Below are 23,426 nucleotides of genomic sequence, written 5' to 3'. Positions count from 1 at the left end.
AGGAATGAGATTTTTACATAACTTTTTCTGATTCTTCTTCTCTCAAAAGGGGACATTTAACATGCTGTTTTTTGGTGACTTAAATTTCATGTGGGAAATGCTCAATTCCCAGTCTGGCATCTCATCAACATTCCATTGAGGACTAATTTTAATCTCAGAAAACAATGTTATTTTGACCTATGGCATTATGCAAAGACAATATTGGAAATCTAAAGTCTTGGATTCCCAGGGTCTGCCTTCCTTTTCCTTTTTCTCTCAAATGTCATGACTAGAGCTGGGGAAATACGTCACAGGTTAAGAGCATGTATTGTTCTCAAAAAAGACTGTTTTATCCTAGTATCCATGTCAGGCAGCTTCCAACTGCCTGCAACTCCAGCTCCAGGGGATCCAACACCCTCTGTTGACATCCATGGGTACCTGCATGCATGTTAACACACTTCCACACATATAATTAAAAATAGTAAAAATCCTTTAAAAAGTGTCATGGGTCTTATCTGTAGCATTCCCATTACCACATTAGGTTAAGGATCATATGAGATCACACATGTGGAGAAATTTTGCAGGTGGCTGGCACATGTAAGGTACACGGCAGATGGCTGTAGAATCATGATCTGAAATGATCCATCTACTTGCTAGATTTGCTGACAAAAGTTCCCCTAATGGCTTGTGTGCTGTTTGCAATTGCCAGGATATGCTCCGTGGGGATCTTATCAGGCTCCCAGAATTTGGTTGGGCTGGCACTTCCAGATGGTGCCGCTTGAGAATTTGAGCAGCTTATATATAGGCTTTATGTCTTGATTATTCCAGTTTGTATGAACTTCCTACTGTGGCTTGAACTTTTAGTTGGACTTAGAGGTCTCCCTGTAGAGTTTTATATTGAGTCTTTTTCCTTGATGCTACAGGTAGCTACTTTTCAATATTTAACTAGTATGAAGTTAGTGCAAAACTATTACTATACCTAATTTTCATTTGGTTATCTGATTAATCTCCTTGAGATAGCATTTTAGACTAGATGTGAATTACTGTGTTCATTAATCTGAATTTTACAAAGCTCATGAAATGTACTTTTCAGTTCTTCCTTGGAACTGTGTCATCATTCATGTGGGAGTCTTGAGATACCACACTTCTCTTAGTATTTAGAACACTAGTTTTCCCCTATGTATGGTTTTAGTTATTCACAACCAACTTCAACCTACAAATGGTAAGTAGATAATTTTAAAAATTAACAAAATAAGCAATTTATGAGTTTTAAAGATTTCTTTAAAGTGTGTGTGTGTGTGTGTGTGTGTGTGTGTGTGTGTGTGTGTGTGTGTGTGTGTGTATGTGCCGATACCCACAAAGGCTGGAAGAGGGCATTGCATTCCTCAGAGATGGAGTTACAGGCAACTGTGAGTCATCCAATGTGGGTTCTGGGAGCCGAACTCCTGTTCTTTGCAGGAGCAGCAAGTATTCTAAACTTCTGAGTCATCTCTCCAGCCTGGATCCACATATTTTAAAATGCATGACCTTCTGAACAATGAGATAAAACTTTCTCTTTCATGTTCCATTTGCCTTGAGCAGGAATCACTCTTTTGTCCCAAATCTAAACTGTGTATACTGCTTGCACATTAGTCACTTAGCAGCCAACAGTACCTGTGGTTATCAGACTACCTGACATGGCATGGTAGTGCTTTTGTTCAATAGCATTTATTTTACTTAATAGAAGCCTTCAAATGCAAAGAGCAGTGAACCTGGCAATTTTATCAAGGCATATTATTGTTCTATTACTAGTTGCTTAAATGTCTCACTATGCCCACTTTATACATTTAAGTTTCTCATGGGTGCATATGGGCAAAGTTTTTGCTATATTCAGGGTTTGGTTACACATGTTTCAGGCATCTACTAGGGGCCTTGTGATGTGTACTTTGCACATGAAAGGTGATGACTGTATCAGCTTTGTTTATTCTTCTTTAAATTATTTATTTATTTATTTATTCTCTCTGTGTGTGTCTGTGTGTGTGTGACTTAAGTGAGTTTATGTATATAAATGTGCATTTAGGTGCCCATGGAGGTAAGACCTCATCAGAACCCATGGAACTTGAGTTACAGGTGGTTGTGAGCCAACATGTGGGTGCTGAGACTGTGTCCTCTGCAAGAGCAGCAAACACCCTTAATTTTTGAACCAACGTCTCCAGCCATTGTTTTTAGTTATTCACAAATAGTATTTGATGGTTTAAGGTTATTTTTCTATCCACTTAGAGGTAAGATATTTTCTTTATTACTATAGGCATATCTGAATATCAAAATAACCAATGCATGAATCATCTGTATTCACAGAGTCCATTTACCACCTATCCCTGCAGAATATGGTATGGGATCCACAGAAAGTCCAATCTGATCTCAAATCTCAATTTGGTTTCAATGACCATCAAATGGAACATATCCTGAATTATTCAGCTGAGCTGAAAGAGGTATTCATACTTGTGTTCTTCTCATGGAATTGGGTGTTTTTAGAGTGACTCTACAAAATAGTCACCTGTAAGCATGAGTTTTCTGGCCTGTCAGATCCCCAAATAAACACACAGAAGTTATATTAATTATAAAATTGTTGGCCAGTGGCTTGGGCTTCTTATTGTCTAGCTCTGTCTTAATTATTAACCCATTTCTATTAATCTGTATATTTCCACATGGTCTTATCTTACTGGAGAAAGGTCCTGTTACTCCTTTTTGGTCTACATGGCGACTGCATCTGCCTATGTGTCACAGAATTCTTCTCATCTCCTAGTCCTGCCTGTCTCCCTGCCTCTATTGGCCATAGTGATTTATTCAATCTCTTTCTTTCTTTCTTTCTTTCTTTCTTTCTTTCTTTCTTTCTTTCTTTCTTTCTTCCTTTCTTTTTTTCTTTCTTTCTTTCTTGACAGGGTTTCTCTATGTAACAGCCCTGGCTGTCCTGGAACTCACTTTGTAGACCAGGCTAGCCTCAAAGTCAGAGATCTGCCTGCCTGTTTCCCGAGTACTGAGATTAAAGGTATGTCCCATCATGCCCAGCAAGATGTCCCATTCTTTCCTTATCATTTTATCTCAGCACTCAGGCAGTTTAGAAGTGGTATGAACCTGATTACTCTGGGAACCATCAGTAGGATAAGCCAGGCCAGGCATGGTGGAGGTGTGATGTCCACTAAGTGGATCTGTGAGCATGGCTCCAGGCAGAAATTGGGTCTCAGTGGGAGCAGATATGTGGGGGATTCTCCAGGCAAAGAAAAAAGAATGGATGTGAGAGGAGATGGGCTAGCCAAAACTGAGCCCAAGTTTTTAAACTGGATAAAATGAAGTTGTTGTCTTTGTCTACCCTTAGAACATAGTTCACATGGATATTACTGAGGTTCTGTGGTGTCTTTTGTCTGAAGAGCCCTCTTCTATGGCCCGAGACATTTTGGAAGCTCTTCTGATTTTCAATAGGCACAAGAACACATAACTGCATCCTTAGTCCATGAACTCCTTCTCTCAGACCCTACCTACATCTATAAGACTTTTCTTGTATGCTAAGTGAAGACCCAGTATCTCCTTTTGGAGTCTTAAAAGTACTCATGTACTTAGGGTGGGATCTAACTTACCTTCCTATGATTTTCCATGTCCCTGTGAGTAAGTATCCTTCTGTGACACATTAGTCATGCTTTGAACACACTCTCTCCACCCCAAGGGTTTTGAAAACCCGATTCATGAATTTGTTAATATTGTTTGGAGGTGGATTCTTTGCGAACTAGGAACAGATGAAGTCTTGGTTGCTTAACTCATGATGACATTGGTGGATTTATTGGGGAGGGACAGACCTGAGTGCTACATTCACTCTGTATGGCCATGTAATACTCTAATGTTGTTTTGGTGAAGAATAAGGCCCTCATGAGATGCCAAGAAGATTCTCAGACTTGACAGGTTCTAGAATCTTGGGCTATGTGAACCCAAGAAGCCCAGTGGGTTTAGACTTTCTTTACTACTTGGAAAAACTGTATCCATGGGGGTTAGCATGGGAAACCTCAGGGTTGGTGAATCTGCTTCCCACTTTTGTGAAAAGCCTGTGAATGTCTGTCACCTGTTCATGTCTTCAGGTCTTCTCTGTGTCTGGCCTGACTTACTTCCCTCTATTTCCTGTGCCTGTTTGGGAGCCTTACCATACACTGCTCCTGGTCTGATGTGGGACTCATCACCACCTTTTTCTGTCCCCACAAAGTGATTGATGAGCTCCATGTGCTAGGAGTCCCCATGACTTCCCTCCAGTCTCAGGGCTCCCATGACTTCTTTAGCCTCTGTGACAGGGCCTGTCAAAGGGAACTTACTGTCTGCACATACTGTCCTCACAGATTGAATGTCTAGGCAGGATCAAGGCCATATCTTTTTTAATAGGATACATGACCTTGATATTACTTCCATCTAGAGAGAGGGGGCAAAGGAGAGAGAGAGAGAGAGAGAGAGAGAGAGAGAGAGAGAGAGAGAGAGAGAGAGAGAATAACAATTAGAATAAAACCACAAGGGGCCTTGTGCTTTCGATAGTCACAAGTGAATAATTTTCATGTGAGTCATGTGAGTCCTACAGGAAAGTGTGGGATGAGCAAAGACACTTTATCATTCCATTGTCTTTGTCCAGTTTGATGCTGAAATACCACAGATTGAGGGATGTATGCTCCCCAGAACTCCTTTCTCAGAACTCTGGAGGCTGAAAGCCTGAGTTCACGGCACCAGGAGGCTGGCTGACTGGTTAAAGTCCACTTTCTAGTTGTAAGATGACAGTGTCCTCTCCCTGTGCCCTCACGTGGTCCAAGGATGACTGATAAGCTCATCAAGCCCCTTTTTCTTTTGAGAAGCATTAGTCCAATGATAACTCCTTCCTCATGAGCTCTTCTGCCTCTGTGTTAATCACTTCTCCATTACTGTAGCAACTACCTGAGATTTGATCATCTTAATAGAAGGAAGGTTTTTTTTTTTAGCTCAGTTTCAGGGTATTATGGGTCACTTGGCCCCTGTTCTCTTGGGGTTTTCAGTGAGGTGGCACATTATGGTGGAAAAAGCTGTTTACTTCATGGTGGCCCAGAAGCAAAGACAGAAGAAGGAACAGAGACACAATGTCCTCTAGAAGAGCATATCCCAGATGATCTTATTTTTCCCTCCTATGCCTCACTTCCTAAAGGTCACCTCCTAATAATACCCTGTTGGCCTCTGGAGAATACCAGTTCCAAACTGTAGAGATCCCAAGAGGTTCCCCTTCCTCACACTGTCAACTTGTGGGTGATGGCTTCCATGTAGGCATTTGAGGGGGTTGAAAATATTCTTACTGCAGCAACCATCAACAGAACTTCTGATGATAGTACAGTTATTGTAAGAATCCAGAATTGGATGGATGTAGCTCCTTTTGCCACACGCATTTGTAGAGTAGTTTTAGAGAAGTAAATACACAAAAGAGAATTGGTTCAAAATGGTAAAACAATTTCTAACCAGAACTGCTTTAAAATATATATTGTCATTGATAAGCAGTCTCTGAGTACCACTTTGTGACAGGTCTGGGGATGATAAGGCAGCTAGCTGTGTAACACACGTGTCTCATGCCCAGATCAGACAGTGAGTGTATGCAAGGAGCAAAGGCAGGTAGACTGCCTGGCCCATGATGACTTTTGGTGGAAAAATGAGGGTGAGCCGTATTTGACTTAACTATGTGTCTTCCTCCTGGAGAAATACTGGCTCCTGCTGTTCCTAAAAGAGTGGGATCTATTTTTGTCCTTAACTATAGAGGCCTCCCCTCAGGACAAATAACACAGACATTATGAGTGGCAGAGTACTGTTCAGGTGAACACATGAGCTTTGACTCCAGCAAGACTGGGGTAAAATTTTGAAAGAAAAACATTCCAGGAAAAACCACCATAATTATAAGTATTTTTTCATGTTGTTTCCAGATTCCTACACACAGCATCCTCAAGAGGATGATATGTTTCATCTTGTCCAACACTTCTGAGGATGAAGCCTCGAGCAAGGGCTACCAGGCAGACTGTCATCCCAAGTGGTCAGCAGTACAGAACTATATCATCCATGCAGTCAGTTGGCTGAAACTCTATGCACAGGTGCTGTTGTGTGTCTGGATGCTCTGAGGGCAGCAGATCTCCTCTCATGTCATTCACTGTGTGATTCTATGATCTTTCCTGGGAAAGACCTTAGGACCTCTGCATCTGGTCATTGTGACCCACTCTCACATACATCCAATGGCTGTAACTCATCAGACTCTCAGCCAAAGCCACCAAAAGCATGTGACCTAGGCATACAAATGCACCTGTTAGCGTTAGGTAAGAGGTCCCTAGACCCATGCTGTGTTGCTGGCATGCGAGATCCCTGGTGCCGCTTTGAATGTCATGCAAGCATTAGTTTTGTCTTATGCCTTCTCTGTTTTTTTCCTTGAACATTGTGCAAAACTAATGACTATGATTTAAAGGTCTATCAGATGTCTTCAGAGACATAGGGGAAAAGTGTTCATTGGGGGCTATTTCAGAGATGCTGGTGTACAGCAGAATACCCTGATAAGAAGAAAGTTGATAACCTCCAAACCTCACAGTGGCCCTCGGTAGCTTTCAGCTCTGTTCCTTGAGATACATGGACACTATCAGGCCACACTCCCTCCACAGTACCACGGACTCTTTGTCAAGTATCATATCCACTTACATTATTTTTTGCCTTGGAAAACTCACCCTGATAAGATCTTCTTACCCTCCAAACACACAAATGATAAAGTGCAGAATCTCAAGTAGTGGGTAAAAAAATCTTCAGAAAAATATGCATGACCGTTCACTTGTTAGAGTGTAACTTTTCCATCACTGAAGTGACCAAGAGATAGTTCTTAGGGGCCAACACTAAAGTGTTAATCTGGGTAGCTAGCTAAGACTTCATCAGTCTACCTGCCTGTAGGCAGACATGTAGCCAGCCCCTAAGCAGGCGTGGCTACAGGTTCCCCTACACCTGCCTTTGCTTAATGCATAGACTCACTGTCTGATCTGGGCATGAGACACTTGTGCAACATGGCTAGCTGCCTGCAGTATCATCCCCAGACCTGTCACAGTGATACTCAGGGACCACTTATTAATGACAGTGTGTATTTTAAAGCTTATAGTTTCATCCAAACTATTCTCAGTGTGCTGGTTCAGTTTTCAAGTTAGATCATTAGATCTCTTTAAGTGAAATGCATAGTTTTACCTTATTTTCATTTCTTGTTTGTCTTGGAGGAATGAAAAAATAGGGGAATAAGCCATGTCCCTTGTTGACATTTATAATATTTAATTTAATTTTTGAGAAGACATGCTATCATAATACAATTGTAATAGATATTTTAATTGATCAGAAATTAAAAAACCTTGTCCTTTGGAATGGCCTGTTACTATTTCCTAAGCACAGTATTTCTAATATGATTGATAATCTACTTATGTTTCCTAATTTGCAGGTGTTTGACCAGTGGCAGCAGGGTGGTCTGCTGCAGAACCTGCTTGCAGGTGCCAGTCACAGCCTGGCAGCTCTTAGGGACCAGTTTAAAGAGGGAAGTGAACCACGGAAGGTGGTGGAAGCCCTGCACACTGCCCTTCTCATCCTGAGCGACAGCTTGGCAGCAGATGGCCCCAGAGACAGCCATCTGTTTGCACAGATGTAAGGCATATGTATGTCTTTTGTCACTGAGTAGGCTTGATCACGCTGACATTGTAGGAATGTGCAACAATGCTGTTAGAAACAAATGCTGTAAAACTACAGCTAGACATGCATTCCAAGTTAGCACATGGGAAACCGGAGGCTTTTATTGTGGATACCACCAGGGTAGGCCTATGCAGTCATCTGGACATGGATGTGAATATGTAAAGGCATCTAAAGGGTTGTCTGGTTGTGGTGGTACACACCTCTCAACCCAGTACTCAGGGGGCATAAGAGCTCTTGAGCTCAGGAGTTCATCCCAGCCTCAAGAGTCCTTTCTCAAAACATAACCAACCAAACAAAAGCAAACGAACAAAGTAATCTTACAGGCATATTGGAGAAGGTGTCAGCTTCCTGAATTTTGGGTTGATGTCTTTGTCTAAAATGAACACATGCATGTTAGAGGTGCTTTCCCATGAGGTGTGTCCTGTATTCACATATAAGGACTGTACAGAGCTGAAGTGTTCACATAGGCTCAGTCATACCTTAGTAGTGGGAAAAGGTGAGACTTGGATTTTTTTCATTTTTAATATTATCAAGATTAATTTACCCAAATGGTCACTTTCTTATGAGACTGGATACTTTGTCTTAGTGTGTGTCTTTAGGAGCTGTGGATCTACAGGATAAAACCTACCAGGTTGGGACCAAAAAAGATGGCATTGTTGTTGTTGCTGTTGTTGTGTAGTGAGGGATCTATACCAGATGTACCCTTGGCACTGACCACGCCTGTTTGGGAGTGGCTAATATATACACAAACTGAAACATAGGAAAGCACAAATTCAAGCCTTCTGGAATGTACATCAAAGTTTCATACAATGGCAATGTCTTCAGAGTTTTAAACAGGGGCTGAGAAGTATTTGCTAGGTAGGAATTCTGATCAGTGCTGGGAAAAAGTAGATTGTTTATGGGTAATTTTAAAGAAGGGCTTACTGTACAGTAGGTCAGCAGAAGTTAACATTGTTTTCAAGATCAGCTTGCACGGGCATGTGTGGGGCCAGGCCATAACTACAACCATGTTTGCTAGTTCAACGACAGATGCATTTGTGTCTGCGAGATGCTTAGTGATGGCTTCACAACTCAGTTTTCCATTTCAGGGCCAATGTACTACCCTTTAATCCCTCCTTTCCCCCTGTTTATGCATATATGTCCTGATGTATATGTGTGCTGTGTGCATATGTATGTGATATATGTGTTTGTGTGTTGTATACGTATGATGTGTGTATACATGTGTTTGTGTGATATGTATGATTGTATATGTGTGGTATGTTCATGTGTCTTCGTGTATGTATATGTATCTATTTGTGTGTGGTGTGTACCTATGTGTATGTACATATGTGTATGTTTATAGTATGGTGGTGGTGGTGGTGGTGGTGGTGGTGGTGTGTGTGTGTGTGTGTGTCTGTGTGTGTGTGTGTAGCAGTTTGTACTAATGTGAATCCTATTAGCCTCTGGAATTCATGCTTTCCTCAGAAGAAAACAGATTTCTTATTGTCTCCAAAATGTTGTTTAAACCATAAGATTTTGTTCAAATTCTGGTTCTGTGGAATGCAAATGGTACCATAGAATCATGAGTATATGAGGCTATATTGTTGTGATTGCACAGTGAAGGGTAACTCTAAATATTTTATGTTCTCTCCCATTTTTTAGAGTCCACTTAGGATGTAGGTTTTTTTCTTGAGGATCTTGTCTTCTGACTGAGGAGATGCCTGGGCTGTGGGGCATTAGGATTGTGGGTAGCAGTGCCACAAAGGCTGTAGAAGGATGGATACTACAAATAGCAGGGGTGTGGTTGAAACAGAAGGACAAAGGTCAGTGATGTCAGTAACTTCAGACTCATGGTCACCTCAAAGACCTCAAAGACCTCCTAACACTTCAGCCCAGGGTCTTGACTCTTCTCTGACTCACGAGAGTGAAATCTGAGGAACATCCACTTGGTCCTTAGTACATTAAGATTAGGGAAGCTAAAGGTTTCACTATGTGCTGTCCACCAAGCCACAGTTAACCTCTGTATGTAGTCAGACTCAGGGCCTGACACTGCCTTTGCTGTCTACTGCTGAGTGCACAAGGCAATTAGTCCAAGGAATCTCCTTTTCCATTCAGCCACCACCATTGCTACACCTAATACAAAATTTCCCCTGGTGGCTATCTGGGCAATAAGCAGATCCATCACTTGTGCAATTCTAGCCATTCTGTCAGCTTCTCTGGGGCCTCAGCCATCCTATCTGTTAATGGCCACCAGATAACCTCTAAGGTTTTACCTAGTTATCAAACTATTGATTTTCTGGAGATGTTGCCCTGCCTAGTAGCCCCATCTCTTCACTTCACATAAGGGGTTAGTCTGCCAACATTGCTAAGCTGCCCTGATTGACAGAGAGGCCCCTATGCAGACAATGCCCCAGCTCAGTGGAGGACATTCCCACTTCTCCCATTAACATCCAGTTCTGTTTCTGCTTCTGCCTCTTTCTAAACCTTCCTCTGTCTTTCTCCTCTTCAGATTCACTGACTTTCTTACATGGATGTCAAATGTCCCTTATACAATCTTTAAGACTTTGCAATCCCTCATTAATTATATTGTTTTTGGAGTTTTCTCTTCCTCCTCCCCCTCCTTTTTCTTCCTCTTCTTTTTTATCCTTTTCCTCTTCCCTTCCTTCTCTTCTCCCCTTCTCCCCCTCCTCCTCATCCTCTTTTTTCTCCTCCTCTTCCCCTCTCCTTGTCTTCATGGAGTCCCATCTCAACATGAATTTTTGTGGTTGAACTCTGCCCACTTTCTCTCTGATGTTCTCTCTTACCTGTCATATTGTGACTGACCACTCTTCTGTTTGGTCCCTGTAGCACTCTTGAGTGCTTCCTCCACTTTAGGGACTTTTGCCTCTGTTTCTGCTATACCTCTTGTCTCTGTTTAAACTTTGTTTCTTAGTATATGCATTTGTATTTAACTGAGCAGCCACCGTGTTGCCAGGCTTCTGCATGATTTGCACTCAGCCTTGGCAAGAAACTGCATCTTTCTTATACCAAGTGTTGGTTTAGGGAATCATACTTGTTTTTTAATCCATTGTTTCCATAGCCAATCTTTCACATCTTCTTCTCAAATCACTGCAGACCTTCTCTTTCTTGAGATTTTGTTTGTTCCTGCCAGTTGTGTGCCTGGGCCCTGGGAGCTCTTCATCTGGGCTCTGATATATAGCAAAGATTCTGGGCAACATGGACTTATAGGGTATCCCTGTGTACTTCAGCAAGCCTGAGTTGTCAAAGATAGAGCTCTTTGCTTACAGATGTGGTCCTATAATTCCCTTGATTGTCAGAGCTTGAAGCAGCCCAGATTCAGATTCCATATGACATGTTGGGTGTTTATTTTTTTTTTCTTAGAGAGTAAAATAAGGCACAGTTGTCTCTCCCTTTCTCATTCTTCCCACGAACCAATCTGCTTGTTCCTCAGTACCCAGAATGTCTTAGAAAGTGAACAATCTGACCTTTGCTTCATCCCATGGAAGGCTTAGTTCAAGAAGCTACCCTTCAGGCTGGGTAGAGAGAGCTGGTACATGTAGGGTGATGGACTAGAGATGGTTCCCCCTTCCTTTTGATTCCTCATAGGAGAAACACCACCAGGACCCTCCTCACTCCTCTGTACTCTCTGCAGTTATGGAATCCAACTGAAGACATTGTTTGTCAAACTTGTACTTTACCAAGCACTGGTGAGATGCTCTGAGGAGTCCAGGTAGAGCAGGTCTGAGAAAGTCCAGATGTGGACACGCATTGCAGCAGCATTTCAGCCCAGGGAGTGATTTGCTTGGGCTCTTAGTAGCTCCACTGTTCATCTTCTGTTCCTCATCTGGCTATCCTTTTCCTGGTTGAAGATGCAGTATACTTCCATGAAGAAGCAGAAAGCCTGGCATTGGCTGCTCTAGGCAGCCCTGTTCCTCACTGTGACCTGCTAATGGCTCTTCACTCTCCCACATTGGTTTCCATTTGAGCTTCTTTTCAACCTCAGTTTTCAGATCATTTCCTTTCTACTTTCTCGGCTGCATTGTGTCCTGCATCTTTTTGAGCCACACATCATCCTTCTCTACAAACTTGATGGCAGAGCATCTGCTGGGCCTCTGACTCTTCCTATAGTGTCAGCTCCCCAAGCAGGAAGGTAGAGACAGATAGGTATTGCTGGAAATTCAGCCCTCAGTGGGTTTCCTTAGAGGATTTCAAGGTGAACATCTTAAAAAGAATATTTCTTACAGCAGGCCCCAGGTTGAATGCTCTTTCTGCCTAGTTAGCCTCATCCCCCAGGCACTGTAGATGTCAAACAGTCTTACAGTTTTCTTTTTTTATTTCTTTGATTTTGGAGACTCTTAACTTAGCCTGTGTAGGATTCCTTTGATGGGTCTTTAATACCACTTTTACTCCTTTGATGGGTCAATATTTTGAAAGTCAGATTAATTTTCTGTGCCCTGTAACTGTAAGATTTAAAGCATTAAAAAGTATGTTTCCCTGAACTGGCCCAGAACCCACAATCCTTCTGCATTAGCTTGCCAAGTTCTAAGCTGATAGTCATAAAAAAATAAAGTGTCATTCTCAGCAATGTAAATATTTGTAAATGTCAGCAGATGATTCATCCCAATTTTCACCTGCTTCACACAATTCTGGAGGTAAAGAGAATATTTAACCTGGGCCTGCTTCCCAAAAGAATCTTCCCAGTGGAGGATTCAACAACTGACAAAGTAGTTTGTCAAGAACCCTGTTAGGTGCTGCAGTGAGCCTTCCAGTCTGACTATGCTTCCCTAAGTGGTGGGGTGAACTCTGCTAGGTGCTGCAGTGGGGTGAACCCTGCTAGGTGCTGCAGAGTGCCTTCTAGTCTGTGATTATGCTTCCCTAAGCAGTGTGTGTGTGTGTGTGTGTGTGTGTGTGTTTCCTTTGCTTCATCTTCTGAGGTGGTACGTTTATTTATTTTTGTCTGCAGACTCCAGCATCTAAGCAAGTTACAAGGTGTGGTGTCAGACCTATCTCCATGGCCAGTTCTGAAGAGACTGCCCCTGCTGGATACTGTTCTCAGGAATGTGGTGACCCAGGACTTGCGTTTTGTCCAAGGTGAACTAGATCTTCCTTTATGTGTCATCCACTGACCATGAGCAAGTGAAACAGTTACTGGAAAGTGGACAGACTTGTGCCTTCCTGATATGTTGATAGAGTTTCAAGCTGAGTTTTATTGGTGTGTCATATACACTTATTTATTGCTACAGTGGCCTCAAGGATGTTTCACACACAACATGCCATGCTGCCATCACAATGAAGGTTACACACTGCAGTTTAACAGAGCCTGCTGTATGGTCTAGGACAAGCCATTTCATGGGATGGTGTAACTTTCTCACTGACACCAATTCAGTGGTTCTCAGGCTGGAAATACACCCAGGACACTGTGCATAAGGGCAATGGTACCTCTGCTTTCCTGCCCTCTCTACTGTTGAGAGCCTGCATGGGATCTAGAACTTGCTGAGAGTACAGAATGCCCTGTTTTGAACTTCTACTGATTGGCAGGTGTTCCTTTTACCCTAGTTCAAAGAAGGCAATTTTACACTTATACCTTCACGGGCCAAATTCTTTTCACCTTCCTAGGGAGAAGAGAGAAAAGGCGAGAAGGGACATTGCTTTAGAAGCAAAGTGCTCTCATGACAAAGCACCCACACTATTTAGTTCTCATAAAGGATTAAATCACAGTCCATGACATTCCCTTTTCCTTTCCGATAAGATTATGAAGTATTTGATAACAGGTCGGGTTCACTGAAATTCTTATTTTTGTGATTCACTTTACTGTCTTATGGTTATATACAGAAGGCAAGATTGAACAAGCCCAAGTCAAGTGGACAGTGAGGCGTATTTCTGTCTTGCAGGAGCCCTCAGTTACCTGGAGACATCAGCAAAGGATTTTGTACCTGGTGGACCCGACAGCTGGAGACTAGAAAAAGATGTGTTCTTCTGGGGGCTAAAGCAGGTAAAGATGATTCACAAACCATTCCCACAAACCATTAAAAAAACCCTAGCAATATTCACCGTTACCTGATGTGAGTTTTACTGGCAAAATAAAAGGAGAATAGACAGGTTTTTTGAAGAGCTCTGGGCTTCCCTTTAACATGGCTACTGTTTCTATCTGTAGTTCTTGTTTCCATGGGGAGCATCACCGAGTGTTCCTAAATGTTCCCTCTTTCCATCCTCATTAATTTTTCAGCTGTTGACAAAGAAGGCTTCTGCCACGTGCCTGAATGGACACTTGTCCCAGGAGGTGGCCCTCCACACTGGGAATGCCAGCATCTGGAGAAGTCTTTGGGGAGTGCTGTGCCATGTCCCTTCCATCAATGAGACCAGTGTTTTACATGAGCTGCTTCACGAAGTGAAAGATGCTGTGAGTATCCACCATTAGATCTCTCCAACAGCACTAGTGGGGCTCCCATTAAACGGTTAGTCACCCAACATGCTTATCTTGAACCTGAAATTTGAACTACGAAAGTGCTGGCATCACTGAAAGGCCACGGCTGCCCGAATAGTGGCTACCGATGAGTTCTATCCCTCCTGACTCCTTGGGTGTGGAGGTGCATACTCCCTGCCACAACCTACCTGGAAATCTCTGAGAGGACTGCAAACTTTAAAAAAACACACATCTGCCTTGCAGGTTTCCTCATCTCTTGCCCAAACAAAAGTGTAAATAAGAGTGTGTACAATGTCAAACCCTACATTGTCTTCTTGGTCTCTATAACACATGCCAAGGGGTGTGCAATACAAACACGAAGATCTTCTGTGACTACAGCAGGGCAGATAACGTGAGTGAAGAACAGTTTACCACCTAGACATTTCCCAAAAGACGTTTATGAGCTTTAAATGTGGAGGAAAACTTGGAAGTTAAGAAAAGTCACAGATGATGCTAGTTAGACAGAACGGGATCGACAGGTGGCAAGCATGTCTCTTCACCTGTATGAGGAAGTCTTTTGTCTAGAGGTTAGGTGATCTGTCTTAACAAACCATTCCAAAGCTCAGTGGCTAAAAACAAAACACACTGTCTGATCTCTCCTGACTCTGGGGGCTGACGGGGGCTCAGGCAGGTGTAGTTCTCATACTCTTACAGATGTTCGACTGTGATCTTGTGGTCATAAAGGCTGGAGTTGGAATGCTTGGCTAGGCACCAAACTTGTGAGGTTTATCTTTTCTCTATCATAACCTCATGTGGGCTTTCTTCATAGTCAAGTCCAAAAATGGGCAAGAAGGAAAGTTTTCAAGTTTGTGACAGCTACTCAGACTGAAATTAGTTCGAGTCACTCTGCTGCATTTATGGGCTAGTGAGAGTCAGGGCTCAGGCTCAAGGGATTGTGGAAGGGGGGGGTCACCATGAGGGTGTTTGTCAGGTCTGCTTCTTTGAGGGCTTTGTTAATTGTTCCTCCAACACATTTGGGATGACCATTCAACACACATGGCTGTGATACTAGAGTATCTATTAGGTGCCTGATAAAGAATCTTACTTTTTATTGGGTAGGACTTTATTTGGAGGCTGTTAACTTTGAACATGAGTAAAAGTCCATGTCTAGAATGGTGCCTCTGGGTCATTCTCCTACAGTTCACACGAAAACCTTGATAACTAGCATAGGTGGGCTACATCTGAAGTGCCCACATGAAATGGCTTAGTTTTTGACAGGTGATGTCTTCTCTTTTCTTTAAGGGTCATAGTTTGCAAGAGATAATTGCGGGACACACAGATGGAACAGTTTCAGAACAATTCGGGAACTTAGACTGGCAAGAACTTGGGACACAGCTGTCAGAAGTGAACTTTACCTGTTCCCAGGTCTTCAAGTTGCCAGGAGCTGCTGCCTCAACTGAGAATGGCATCTCTCCAGGTGGCTGTGAGTACCAGCTTGTCTCCACAGTGTAAGTATGTGTTGGATGGGAAATTTTTCAGGGCTTGGACATGGGCAGGATTTCAGATGATATGCAATGGTGGCTCACCATCATACATGCCATCCATCAAGAACAGAATACAAAGGTGCTTTTAGGGGAATAACCTGTTGCTATTATAAGAAAGCTTCTAAAATCTGTAACACATCAGTTTCCATGTTTAACCACTGACAACCTTTCATGACAAACCCAAAATCTGTGTGTAACCAAGGCCAAAGTTTGTCACATAGCTAGAATTTCCATATGGGGGACTGTCCATGTGAACTGTACCTTATTTCTATTTCATGACCCTTCTCATCAATAGCCACATTCTGTGGCATCTAATAAGCTTGCACTCAAATGGCAATGTATTTTTTTCTCAGCTTCAAAGTTTATCTTATATTGTTGTATTTGTTTTCTCTAGATTTAGTCTTTTTTGTGTTTTATGTATTGTCATAAATGTTTTCCCTTATCATCCAAATCAGGATAAAGGAATTAGTAAATGAATAAATGTTAAGTGAACTATTTAAAAGATTCTATTTTTTTTAGTGTGAACTGTCAGACTTTTGCATGCATTGTCTTTAAATGGGCTTATAATTATATATCAAAGTGAAAACTGTTAGTAAGTTCTAGTTTTCTGTATTGTTTTGGCTTCAGGATGTCTCACATACTTGAAGAAGGACAAAAGTCTCTGGAGCAAGTGTTGTATTGGAAAATCTTCTTAGGAATCATCAGGAAGACATGTGAATTGGCTCAATATGTGAACATGCATGAAAGTTTCCAGAATAGTCCGCCACGTAAGTTGGGAGGTCTTAATGGTAGGAAATGTGTGAAGTATTCTCCACTTAGTGAAACAGAGTTGCATTGTGAAATGCTGTTATGCATCACGGGAGGCGGGAAGGCTTAAGTGGAAGTCCCTACAACCCTTCTGGCTGTCACTGTGTTCAGGGTTTCATTACAGTTGTGATCAGACACCCACACTGCCCTTCTTTGTCTGGCTAGACTCTCCTAGCAATATTCACGGAGATCTTTTTCACCCTCAAAATTGTCCCTTGTTTGTATGGAAACATTTATTTTTCCAATTTTATTACTTCACTGCAAGTTATGCATACATTTTGATTATATTCATCCCTCCTCTAACACTTCCTCCCTCCTCATCCAACTTTGTATCCTTTTGTAACTTTTTGAAACCCTTCAAGACCAATTTGTGCTGCATAAATACTCTAGAATGTGTGACCTTTCAGTTGAGCATGTCTGACTTACCAGGGGCTAGACTCTTAGGGAAAACTGTTTCTACCTCTCCTAGCAGCAAACAATTACCAGTGGCTCTACGATGAGGGATGTGATGCCGAGCTCTCCTCTCCATGCAGGGATTTGGTCTGGCTTGGGCTTGTACAGGTCTTGTGGATGCTTTTGTAACTGCTGTGACTTCATATGTGCAGCTGCCTTCTGTGTCCAGAAGACACTATTTCCTTGTCATTCACCACCTTTGGCTCTCACACTCTTACTCCTCCCTCTTCTGAACTGATCCCTGAGTCTTGGGATGGGGGTGTGTGGTATGGTATAAAAGTTCCTTTTAGGATTGAGCATCTTGTAGTGTCTTATTCTCTGCACCCACTCTACTTGTGGGTCTCTGTGTTACTCAACATCTACTGCAAATAGAATTTGCTTAGATAAGGATTGAGAGATGACTTGATCTATGAGTATAATGATAAGTCATTATGAGTCAGTTCAATACTATGTTCATTTAGATTCTCCTCTAGAGTCTATGACTTGTCTAGTTATAGGTTCTTAGCCCAACAATGGCATCAGGTATGGGTTTCATCTTGTGGAACAAAACTTAATCCAATCAGAAAGTGAGGTGGTTGGTTACTCCCATGACGTTCATGTCTCTATTGTACCGGTGGGTATGTCTTATCAGGTCAGTCATTATTGTAACTCACAGGATTCACAGCTGGCAGTGGGAATTTCTTATCCCTTCTCTGGTTTTCTTTCTTTCCTTCTCCAAATTGCTGCCTTTACAGACTACCAGTGAGTCTTCCTCCCTGGCTCCCACTTATAAACCTACACCCCACAAGATAGAAAGATCTTGCAGTTCTTTAGGATTATATTCTGAAAGCTCTGAACTTGATGGTGCTGGTTGTTGGAAGCATCCTCCTGCACTGGATGATCATCCCACATGTTAGCTGTGCTCCTTTACCACCCTTCATCCTTCTCAGCACCCATTCTTACCTGTAGTCTTTATTTTTCTATCCCTGCTAGAAAACCTCTCGGATTAAGATTAAAAAAAAATCTTTCAAAATGAATTTTTCCATTCTCATGGATAATGTCAAGATTCTTTTCTTAGAACCAGTATTCTGAAATTTCATGAAGACTTCAGTAAACATGAACTATGAAAACTGCATTGTTCTGTGTACTCAGTATGTCCTTTCTACTCGAAAATTAATAGTTTGGAAAATATCTTGCACGATTCCTGTTGTAACTTACACCCTACATTTTGCTTTCATTCTAGAACCTTCTGTTAGTCACCAGTTGCTTCTTTTATATGATTCTCTAATTTTATAATCTTTTGGGATGCTTTTCTGAGACATTTCCTTAACTTTATTTAAAGCACCTTTAAGATTTTTCATCTATTTAATTTCTTCCTAGGAGGATCTTCCTGGGCTCTGTAGGTATTCATTGAAAATAGCTTCTTGTGCATCTATTACCTCATCACAAAGCAGTCCTTTTTTTAAAAAAAAACTTTGAATGATTATTTTTGTTTGCTTTTTTTGAGGCAGGGTTTCTCTGTGTAATAGCCTTGGCTTTCCCAGAACTCACTTTGTAGACCAGGCTGGCCTCAAATCCACAGAGATCCACCTGCTTTTGCCTCCCGAGTGCTGGGATTAAAGGCATGTGCCACCACTGCCCAGGTTGAAACATGATTTTATATTTATTTTTGTTGAGTTCTTTTTTCTGTGTGGGACATTTTTTTTTTTTTGCAGATTTTTTATTTGAGTTAGAAACAAGATTGTTTTACATGACAATCCCAGTTCCCTTCTCTCTCCTGTCCTCCCCTACCATGCCCCCCCCACTAAAACCCTACCTATCACATATTGTTTCTGCTCCCCCTGGAGGGTGAGGCCTTCCATAGGGTGTCATCAGAGTCTTTTGTATCCTTTGGGATAGGGCCTAGGCCCACTCCCATGTGTCTTGGCTCAGGGAGTATTCCTCTATGTGGAATGAGCTCCCAAAGTCCATACCTATGCTAGGGATAAGTATTTGAACTACTACAGGAGGTCCCATAGATTTCCAAGGTTTCCTCACTGAAACCCATGTCCTGGGGTCTGGATCAGTCCCATGCTGGTATCCCAGTTATCAGTCTGGGGAGCAAGAGTTCCCTGATGTTCAGGTCAGCTGTTTCTCTGGTTTTCACCAGCCTGGTCTAGACCCTTTTGCTCTTCACTCATCCTTTTCTGCATCTGGATTCCTGTTCAGTTCAGTGATAAGTTGTGGGTGTCTGCTTCTACTTCCACCAGCTGCTGGATGAGGGCTATCATGTGGCATATAAGTCAGACATCAATCTCATTATCAGGGGAGGGCATTTAAAGTAGCCTCTCCTCTGTTGCTTAGATTATTAGCTGGTGTCATCTTTGTAGATCTCCAGATATTTCCTTAGTGCCTGATTTCTCTGTAAACCTAAAATGTCTCCCTCTATTATGGTATCTCCATTCTTGTTATCTTCTATTCTTCGCCTGACTCAACCTTTCTGCTCCCTCATGTCCTCTGCATCCCTCCTCTTCTCCCCTTCTCATTCTCCTAGCTTCCTCCCCCTCTTCCCGTGCTCCCAATTTGCTCAGGGGACCTTGATGCTTTCCCCTTCTCCAGGGGACCATGTATCATGTTGTCTCTCTTACTACCTGTCCGTTTTCAGTTCTATCTCTTACATCCTCAGACATTCGTTCTCTAATTCATGGGTCTTATTAAGAGTTACATGGAGAATCTGTTGAGACATTCTGTTTCTGCTCTGCCAGATTGAAACTCTTTGTCCACTTACATTCCTACTTGTAGATGTTAGTAGCTGCCATCCACTGCTCCTTCCTTTTCCATCCATTTAATCTGAAGGCTCAACAACATTCTGTTTTCCCTTGTCATTTTACAGACCTTTGGGGGATGATTGGAGAGGAAGGCATATGTCTGATCTTCCAATTAAAAGTCCTCCAGGGGCAATGTCTTAAGAATTGGAAGGTGATACTTTCCCAATTTCTTGTTATTGGGATGACCAAGGGGAGAATGGATGTCTATTTGTCTTGACTGCTTTTATCTGACCTTTGGAAAGGACAGTTGTCTTTTAGAGCAAGGGAGTCACACTCAATTGGAGACCATATGGTGCAATGGAGAAACCTAAAAGGAGCCCAAGTTAGTGAGAGAAATAGACAAAAGTAGAGAAAAGTTCCAGGAAAGGCTTGTGTTCACAGACAGCTCATGACATGAATTGGGACATGAAAGATGAATGCAATTAATAGGCAGAAGCATCGAGATATGTATTCAGATATTTCTCCTTATAGTACTTCAGTCACAATCAGACTAGCAAATCTTTCTACAAGAGACTTTAAATTATGAAGCCTTTGATTATTCAGCAATGTTAACATCAGATGGAAAGTTGGTTAGGTAACAAGGGGACAGATAAATGATAAATATACTGAGGTATTCAGTGTATTTAGTAGACTATGGACATTTGACTCTCTCCCCCCTCTTTTTTTTTTTTTTTTTTGCTTGTGCTATGTATGCTATACACAGATAATTGCCTACATCCTTGTTACTAACTGTCTGGTTCCTGGAACAGCAGCAGCAGCTGGCATCTCATTAGCAATGCAGATCATAGCCCCACCTCAGACCTGAAGAATAGTCAAAATGTGCATTTTAAAATGTCCAAGGGACATGTAAGCATACAAACATTTGGAAATCACCAAATAGCAACAGGAGAAAAACAAACCATAGCAAAACACCCTGCAGCTGTGCGTTCATCTTTAGATTTCACATCACTTATCTCTTTATCCTCCTTTAAGCTGGCAACAAAAATGAAACAAAGACAGTAAGAATCTGGTATGAGGGAGACATGACATGGTTTAGTGAATAGATTTGGCTACTGTACATTTTAGAGTGAAGTTTTACCTTGTAGACCAAGCAGTGGTGGAGTGTGATTTGATGATATGGGTGTCTCAGAAGCAGCTGAGAACAAATATTGCATCTGGCAGATTTAATTGAGCCAGTTTACTTTACTAGTATCTTATCAGGATGACCTAGGATGATGTATATAAGGTACCTGGCAAGAACTGAAGATGTAATAGAAGCTACTTTCTTTTCTCTCTAGTGAAATGAGCATCCAGATTGAACTTCTTCACAAACAATGGCAGAGGAGTTGACTGTGGAGAATTTTATTTTATTTTTTCTTGCTTAAACATTTCTGTTTTACTTCTTGATTTTCTGATAGCATCATCCCTCTTCTTATGCAATATCACACACCTCTGACTTAATTTGCTGGAGTGTTTCCATCTTTCCCCCACAGACATGTAGTTATTTTAGTGGGAACTTGATGAGGCGTAATGAGTGTGTCTTATGCAATTTTACTTGAGAAATAGATGCTAAAGAGGTTAAATTGCTTGCTTCAAGTTAGAAATATTTTTGTTTGGAAAAACCCATAACAAAATAAAACACATTTGAAATATATAAATTTGCATATACCCATAAAGCATCTTCATCACACCCAATCTCTCAATTTCTTTTCTGACCCATGAATAATTCACAGGTGTATTATTTCATTTTCAAAACATTGGATTTTCAGTTATATTTTTGTTACTAATTTCTAATTAATTCTCTTTTAGTCTGTGAACACCCCTTATACCACCAGTCTTGTTAATTTGTGTGTGTGTGTGTGTGTGTGTGTGTGTGTGTGTGTGTGTGTGTAGTTTGTTTGAGGTTTTGGTAATTGTCTCATGTGCCCAGGAAGGGAATCAGCATTGTTTTGGCACTGGGTGGAATGGTTCTTGAGCAACAGGTAGATTACATTGTTAGAATTATGCAAATTCTCCATTTTTGCAGATATTGTCTCTATGTCTATTATATCTCAGAGCACAACATGAATTAGCCTATTTCACTTTGTGCTTTGCTTTTATTTCCTGTGTTTTGGAACTCTATTGCCAAATGTGTACTTGTTTAGAATTATTACGTATTTTTTGATGACTTGGTGCCTTTAACATCATAAAATGATAACGTTTTCACCTGAATTCTACATTTTTTGATAGTTTTCTTTTTGTTAATTAATATAGAGGGTCATATATCTTTTCTTTTTGTCCTTATCTTTTAAATATATTTCTTACATATAGTGTATGGTAAGTTTCTTATTTTATCTATTCTGACAAGCTTTGCTTTTTAACTGAATTGTGTAAATTATAGAGTATAAAATGAATAACACAAACCATGTTGTGTGGTTCCTGTTCGGAATCATTCCATCATGTCCATCCATTTTGACCAATTATTTTTCTCATCATATTTCATTCTCTGTATGTCTGGAATTTTTGGTTGGATGCCAAATACAGATTTGATCTTTATTCTGTGCTATTAATTTTTTATTCTAATGGTTATTCTTGAAAGAAATTAATAGAGCTTAGTCCTTTAAGGCCCTAGGTGTCCAGCCTTCACAACTCTCCAATGTGGGGATTCAAACACTGGGCTTTGTACATGCCACTGAGCTACACTCCTAGCCATAGGATTGCTTTAAAGTCACTGTGTTGAACCTGTGACTCATGAGCAGCTTGCATCTCAGGAGAGCTGTGACTATGACCTAATATGTTTGTAGATGATAATGTCATATTGCAATGTCAAGAGATGATTTAATAATGTTACTCAGCTCAGTCATCTCTAGAGATTACCCGTAACTCTGAAAATCCTTTTTGCTTACTGTACTTGATAATTTATGAATTGTAAAATGTTCCAATACAACTGTGAGCAAGAGTATATTCTTGTTATTGTATGACCACTAAACAAACCTCTTAGTTGTTTTTGGCTTGAAGATTCCCAATCTGAAGCAGTGTCCTTACATGCATAATTAGTTCTCATCTGGACACTAGAAGGACATATACTCTTTGAAGAGTGCTCCCTGGCATTCTTTTTTTCAGACTCTAAGCTTCATCCCAACATAGCATGTCCAATGAATTCCAGACCACATCCCCCTTGTACTTGGTCCCAGTGTCTCTCTAAAGCAGTGAGTGGGGATAATACAGGTCTCCTCTTGCATGGAAGACAGAGTGTCTTCTGTGCATCAATCTTCTTCATTGCCCAGTGGCTGATTGCTTCATCATGACTGGAAACAGATATCAAACCACAAATTCCCAAAATTCCCCAACCCCCCTTTGTCAATTTTTCAGACAGACTAGGTAATATGCTGTATATTTAGCTTGGCTATTGTACTCAGATTGTTGATGTTTCTTTTTAGCTTTCTCTGAGGACTTTCCTTGTTATACACAAAATATGGATTGGAAAGCCATTATTGATAATTATTTTGTATTTTTCAATAACATTATGAAGTCTCCAATAACTTCCATAGCCAGGTAAGTTTTAGAAGACAACATCCAGATATTACCTGTCATAAGCAAATGCCAATCATAGGCTAGGCATTATTTGATGGTTATGAGCTCAGTTTAAACAGAGACAGAGTGTTTCATATCAGGCATCTAGTGACCATTTGTCTATCAGGTATGTGAACACAGGAATAGGATTTTCCTAAGCAGTAGCATGAGTTATAATAGAGGATCTAGGAATATAGCATTTATTTAAGAACAGCCTGACATTGCTTG

The 23,426-nt window shown here is 41.2% G+C and overlaps 1 protein-coding gene across 1 annotated transcript in view; it reads left to right on the top strand.

The window, feature by feature from the left end:
* The window catches only part of LOC100767606 (ATP-binding cassette sub-family A member 13), a 406,786-nt gene that overhangs the window by 50,990 nt on the left and 332,370 nt on the right, over positions 1-23,426 (top strand). The window contains exons 8-16 of the mRNA XM_035452975.1: positions 2,317-2,450; positions 5,922-6,086; positions 7,451-7,650; positions 12,638-12,765; positions 13,566-13,666; positions 13,901-14,074; positions 15,380-15,585; positions 16,249-16,409; positions 23,066-23,180. Coding sequence (XP_035308866.1) covers positions 2,317-2,450; positions 5,922-6,086; positions 7,451-7,650; positions 12,638-12,765; positions 13,566-13,666; positions 13,901-14,074; positions 15,380-15,585; positions 16,249-16,409; positions 23,066-23,180 — 1,384 coding nt within the window. The remainder of the gene's footprint in view (positions 1-2,316; positions 2,451-5,921; positions 6,087-7,450; positions 7,651-12,637; positions 12,766-13,565; positions 13,667-13,900; positions 14,075-15,379; positions 15,586-16,248; positions 16,410-23,065; positions 23,181-23,426) is intronic.

Source organism: Cricetulus griseus (assembly GCF_003668045.3).
Source record: "Cricetulus griseus strain 17A/GY chromosome 1 unlocalized genomic scaffold, alternate assembly CriGri-PICRH-1.0 chr1_1, whole genome shotgun sequence".
Lineage (NCBI taxonomy): Eukaryota > Metazoa > Chordata > Mammalia > Rodentia > Cricetidae > Cricetulus > Cricetulus griseus.
This window is presented reverse-complemented; position numbering and strand designations above follow the sequence as displayed.